The 6,646-nt window shown below is 35.6% G+C and overlaps 1 protein-coding gene across 4 annotated transcripts in view; it reads left to right on the top strand.

Annotated features, from left to right (window-relative positions):
• Positions 1-1,422: 1,422 nt before the first annotated feature.
• Positions 1,423-6,646, top strand: part of LOC111410835 (F-box protein At4g00755-like) — a 55,009-nt gene continuing 49,785 nt past the window's right edge. Inside the window, exons 1-2 of one of the 4 annotated variants that reach the window (XM_023041405.1) lie at positions 1,423-1,701; positions 2,236-2,401. In XM_023041405.1, the coding sequence (XP_022897173.1) occupies positions 2,260-2,401 (142 nt within the window). In that variant the 5' untranslated portion in view covers positions 1,423-1,701; positions 2,236-2,259. Of the gene's footprint in view, positions 1,702-2,207; positions 2,402-6,646 lie in introns of all 4 variants that reach the window. The other 3 variants (XM_023041404.1, XM_023041403.1, XM_023041400.1) reach the window with 3 other exon arrangements.

The following is a 6,646-nucleotide window of genomic DNA, read 5'->3' on the forward strand; positions in this document are numbered from 1 at the left end:
TTAGACTGCAATTGTTGGTCAGTAATTCGCTAGCTGAGGGAAATTTTGAATTTTACATTTTCATGTGGTAACCGAAAAAAACCTCACAGTTTTAAATGTTGCTTAGCAATAAAGTGGGGCAATATTTGGTTGGTGAATTGTGTATTTAAATCGAAGTATCAAAAGCAAACCACTCTATACAATATAATTAACTAACAAAACTACAAATAAATTTCTTTTTTTATTATTATTTAATTCATATATTTCACTTCAATTTTTTGAAAATTATTTTATTCCATATTAATTTTCAATCACACATTTTATAGGATTTACGCTTTTTTATCAACTTCTCAATTATACATATCATCAACTTCCACTCAATCCAATTTGTCAAACCTATCAAGATGTACACATCAGTTTTAATAATTATGAAAGTTCTTGGGTTCTGAAAATTGTAACATACATTTATTATGTGAAGCTTATTTATAAATGTATTTAATGACTAGGGATGCACATAGATCTTTCTGCCTATTTGGAGGGTTGGAAATAAAATTATAATTTAATTATTTTCCGATCACTGGAAGAAATTTTAATTGAACAAAGATCTCCTCACAACAACCTCTATTGTGCTCCAACTTGACGATGATTTGTGAAAACTTTCCTTTTGTTTTAACTGATCAAATAATTTAACGTTCGAACTAATGGCATTAAAGTTATTACTTAGGAAAAACACTTTTCTTTCTTCCGTCTTCTACTCTTAACTTATTTCTTGCACCTTAAAGTTTCATCTTTTGCACATTTGTATAAATCTTTGTCAAAAGAAGTGGATAGAAGATCTCATTACCTTAAAAAAAGATGCGTGCTCATGAAAGAAAGAATGATTAAGTAGAAAAGAATTTACTCGATAATGGAATTATGGAAATGCTTCCTTCTTTCATATTTTTTAGAAATGGGGAGATGACCGTCAAACGGACAAGATATGTTATCCATGGAAGCGACGACGGAGTTAATAGAAGAATTGTCTCCAAGGCAACCATCTATGTTTTTATTACATAGGTGGAGTACGTATAAATATGATATGAAATGAAATTCAAAAAATGCCATGTGTTTAATTGCCTCTTTAGTACAATGTTTGATGCTCTTGTTCATTCAAATTCAAAGAAATTATCATAGACGAACATATGCAGGAAAATCTGTAATTGTGATTCTGATCGATTTTCCTTGAGCAATCAGAATTGACGTAAATTAATGAACTCTCCAACATCGATATAGAATGGAAACAAATACAGATCAATCGACTCTCCAACATCGATATGGAAAATTAAAAGCTGTGGTTCAAAAATAAAGAAAAGAAATGTTTTTCTCTAATTTTAATTCTACCCGACTAGCCCTTGGTCGAAGCATCAAAGCAGAACACGGAAAATTATAACGATCCTAACCCTCACGCCACCTGAGCCAAGTCGTTCAGATCCTTTACCCACTTCCTGATTCCTGTAATTAATCCAAGAAAATCTGTTTTGGACGTGGATAATATTGAACGAAAAGACGAGAAAACATTTATGAACCTAAATTACTTCTGTTGCTTTTACCCAAAAATACTGTATTAATATCTAGTACTTCCACTTTCCCTGGACCAGAACACTCCATTCCCATCTACAGGAACATTCACCCCTTTCCTCTCCGTACACACGAAGATACACGAAGTGGTTTCCTGCTGGGAAAGTATAAATTCTTCCCCCTTTTTCCTTTTTGATGTTTTTACATGAATGATCGTGTCATTTGCCCTGGGCTGTTATTTTTATTGTTGAATTTTGGAACTATTCTTGTTTTCTTGCTCTCTCTTGAATAATTTTGTGCAAAGGATGGAAACTTTAAGAGGGGAAAATTTGAAACTTCAGACTTCAGTAATCGAAAGGTTTCTTTTCACACCTTTTAATAAATTTTGTAAAATATCGATCCTTCTCTTACAAAAACACAAAAAGTATTTTGGATAAAAATTCACCTTTTCTAGATCAGGGGTTTCTGTTTTCCTTTTATTTTCCACGGTGTGATATATATTTACTCTTGTTAATAATCTCTTTGGTTGTATGTACAATAGCCAGTCGATAAGTAGCATTATAAGGACGCATGAGACTAAAACCTATTATATGGGGCAATAGATTTTTTTTTTTCTTTTTTTTTTTTTTCAGTAATATTAGATTTATAATTTTTCCCATTCACTTATCAAGGGGGTTTTGATGTTTGAATGATTACCAGACTTCGAGTTCTCAGTCTGACAGAATGGATCATCTGAAAATAGAGTCTTGCATTGACTTCTTGCAATGCCTCGCGGCAGATGTGTCCTTGAGTATCTTGATTTGTTTGGATGATCCGGCGGATCTGGTCCGTGCAGGTGCTGTCTCGCGCTTTTGGCGTCGGTTTGGTGAGTTTTTCATGTTCAACTTCATAATTATGTGACAATGGTTGGTCTACTGCTAGTGTATATTTACTTTTGAAATCTACTAATTGTTATTTATGTTGCATCACTGGATTCGTGGATAATTCCTTATTTACCGGCTCAAGCGATCTTTGTTTGGTGCCATTCTTATGAACTGCAGGTAGTTGAAGATGTGTACATGGAGTATTTTCGCGAGAGAGAGAGAGAGAGATGTAAGGGCATAGTATAGAGGATTCCTCATTGCTATACACTATTATCAAGGTTCCACATCAAGTTTTTCTTAACTTTTTGCTTCAATCATGGATTAGTTTATGGGACATATTTAAGATGGTTTTTGGACATGAGGATGCTAGGGGAGATAATTATTAGATCAATTATGCTTTAAAGGACAAAATCTCCACAAGACAAAAGTAACAGAAATGAGGATGCTAAGGTGATATTGGTCATGCTAGAATGGTGGATAAGATAAGATCCATTCTAACAAATGAGAATATTTGCCAATATGTATAGAGGTGGCACTGGTTGAGAATGATTCAATAGATGGATTAATTGGGTGATCGGGACATGCTAAAGGGCTTCCCAGTTATAAGAGTGATGACATTTTAGTAAAAGGACGGGTAGATGAAAGTTAACATGGCGAATCTGGTTGTTAAAGAATTTTAGTTGCCTTGGACATTACATTATATTTATCAATCAACCATATGGATTGGTAAAAAGGAATCATGTGGACCATTAATTTATAGTAGATAATGCTGTCTGTTGCTTGTATGTTGTAAATGTCTAGTGCATATCCAGATACACAAAACTAAACACTTGTTCTCCATGTGCATAGTAATACTTCTGTTCTATCAACAGTGATAGCCTATTATGTGGTTTGATATTTTCTTGTTTGATCAGTACAGGGAGTTGCGCATAATTCACATTTCCTGTCAGTGCAATCTTTTTGGTTTCATGCTTTGTTGTGGTTTGTTAAGGAATGTAATATTACTTGATAGGTACTAGTAGTACAGATGGTTCTTTGTTTCTTAAACATTGCTATTGGAATGCCTAAAATGTCCCATTTTGAAAAATGTGGAAATAAATTGAAGGGAATTTTGAAATGTGAAGTTTTCGATGAGCCTCGTTTTGAGTCAATTTTCTTATGAATTATTCAAAGTTATCTAGTTTTTATGTAAACTTTCTCTAAACCAAGTTGAAATTGAATTATCTCAAAGATACTATTGATAGAGCCCCAATTAAGTACACCTATTGTAGAGGACTCAAGAAGACTGAAGGAGGGAAGGAACCATAACTAAACTCTGTTAGAGGGTATATTAGGAAAGAAGTTTTTAGAAAGAATTCTATATAGAGTACCAACCAATTGTGATAGGCAGGAATTAAGTACGTGAAGTGAGAATTAGGAGAGTCGGCCCTCTCGAAAGGTTGGACAGTTTGCTTTATTTTCTGTAACCCGTCTCTTTTCGATCAATAAAAGTTTCCTTGCTTCCAATTTTTCCTTCTTCTGTTGCTAGACCCTATCAACTGGTATCAGAGCACACCAATCATCCGCCACAACCATGACTCTTACTGATCGAGTTGCTGAGTTAGAAAAAAAGTGGAGAGCCATCACCATGAACTACATATGGGGATTGAGGCACTACGTTTGGAATTTCAATTGATGCACTCAGGGATGATGGACAAGTTCGAATTGTTGTTGCGAACTTGGGAAAATCAAGAAAAGGGGATAAAGGAAAAGGGCCCTGCTACTGGAGAATCACCGGCAATCTCTACTAATTCTGGGTTAACTGAAATCCGACCAAGTCCTAACCAAAACATTGGAGGAGGTTTATGGGCTGAAGGGAGGATAGAATCGCGAATCAGACGGCTAGAGATGTCGGTGTTCGAAGGGACTGATCCAGATGGTTGGATTTTTCGGGTGGAGCGATATTTCCTCATTAATAGGCTGGTTGAGGAAGAGAAAGTGGAAGTAGCTACTGTTTGTTTCGATGGCGAGGCACTAGCTTGGTACAAATGGGAAGAAAAACGGCAGCTAATGAGAAACTGGGAGGAGGTGAAAGTACAGTTGCTGCGATGATTTTGGCCATCACAAGAAGGGTCTCTTTGTGCCCAGTTTTTGTCTTTTGGCAGAGCTCCACCGTTCGAGAATATCGCTGGCGGTTTGAAACCTTGGCATCACCATTAACGGAGGTCTCTGAGGAGATTTTGGAGTGCAATTTTTTGAATGGATTAAACCTAACCATACGGGCTGAAGTTAACTTATTCCGACTCATGGGTTTAGAGCAAATAATGGAAATAGCCCATATGGTTGAAGACTGGAATCTAATAACCCAAAAGAGCCCATGGCAGGATGACCCAATTAAACCCAAAAGTATCCCCTTTCACAACCCAAATCCACCTCCTTCTCTCAACTCAAATCTAACCCAGCTTCCCAACCCAGTTAACAAGCAATCAGTACCCTTAAATCTTATCCCAACTCGTCCAAACCACTACAAACAACTCACAGATGCAAAAATGCAGACAAAGAGAGAAAAAGGCTTATGTTATCGTTGTGATGAGAAATTGACAACTGCGCACAAGTGTAAAAATAAAGAGTTGCAAGTTCTTGTAATGAGAGAGCTGGAAGAGGCGACGGACAGCAAAGTCATGACCGACGATAGTGAGAGGGAGGAACCTGTTTCAGGCAAGCAAGAGCTGAATGGTTTAGGATGCTGGCCAGCAACAATCAAGTATACTTTCCACCTTGAGGACAAGGTGACTGAAATGGGAGGGGTATTGATAGAGCCCCAATTAAGTACACCTATTCTAGAGGACTCAAGAAGACTGAAGAAGGGAAGGAGCCATGACTAAATTCTGTTAGAGGGTATATTAGGAAAGAAGTCGTTAGAAAGAATTCTATATATAGAGTACCTACCAATTGTGATAGACAGGAATTAAGTACGTGAAGTAAGAATTAGGAGAGTTAGCCCTCTCGAAAGGCTGGACAGTTTGTTTTATTTTCTGTAACCCGTCTCTTTTCAATCAATAAAAGTTTCCTTGCTACCAATTTTTCCTTCTTCCTGCTACTAGACCCTATCAGCTATCTTGCTACAAATTTTTTTGATGTATCTGTTGTATTTCAAAAAATGAATCCAAAATCTTCCCTAGAAGTTTTTCGTTTTCAGTTCATCCGAAACTATTAGCTGGAACATAGTTTTGATCCATCAAATTTCTTGCTGAAGGCCAGTTGTCTTGATATTTCATGTTGGACGATCTCCTAGATAATTTGAGGATGATGATGACCTAGAAGACAGTAATGATCTCTTTGTGATAGCTCATTAATGTGGAGCATAGGTCTGTTGCTTCGGCTAGTTTCTCGCTGGATTTGTTATTTCAACACTATCAACATAATAGGGTACATGAGGATTAGGTAAAAGTAATTGAGAGAAACAATGTTGATTCTCATTGGATTTGTTATGTTAACATTATCAACCAATAGGATACATGTTGATGAGGTAAAAGTATTTGAGATGTTGTTAGGTGCATACTTAAGAAGCTTTTATATACGCTGACGATCTTGTAATTTTATTAAGTGCTTGTTTGATAGAGATTTTTATAATTGATTTTTTGACCGTTGGAGATAAAATGGGTCTTACCTGTGAGAAAAGAATTAAAAAATGACGACCATAATAGTGAAATAACAGTAAATTGATTTTAATTGGTTTAAAATCTGTACCAAACAAGCTCTAATATTGATAAATAATATCTGGTCCAAAATGTTTGATGTCAAGTGTGCTGGGAATTAAGGTGGTTGATGATGTAAAGCAAATCTTGCTAATTTAAGATGGTGGAACAAGCAATTGTCAATTTCAGCTTGGTTTATGCTGGTGCACTTTCTCACATTAATTTTTGATAGAGATTTTTATAATTGATTTTTTGATCGTTGGAGATAAAATGGGTCTTACCTGTGAGAAAAGAATTAAAAAATGACGACCGTAATAGTGAAATAACGGTAAATTGATTTTAATTGGTTTAAAATCTGTACCAAACAAGCTCTAATATTGATAAATAATATCTGGTCCAAAATGTTTGATGTCAAGTGTGCTGGGAATTAAGGTGGTTGATGATGTAAAGCAAATCTTGCTAATTTAAGATGGTGGAACAAGCAATTGTCAATTTCAGCTTGGTTTATGCTGGTGCACTTTCTCACATTAATTTCAGGATCTTTCCAACAAAAAAAAAAAAAACCGCTTG

Source organism: Olea europaea, chromosome 15 (genome assembly GCF_002742605.1).
Source record: "Olea europaea var. sylvestris chromosome 15, O_europaea_v1, whole genome shotgun sequence".
In the NCBI taxonomy this organism is placed as follows: Eukaryota; Viridiplantae; Streptophyta; class Magnoliopsida; order Lamiales; family Oleaceae; genus Olea; species Olea europaea.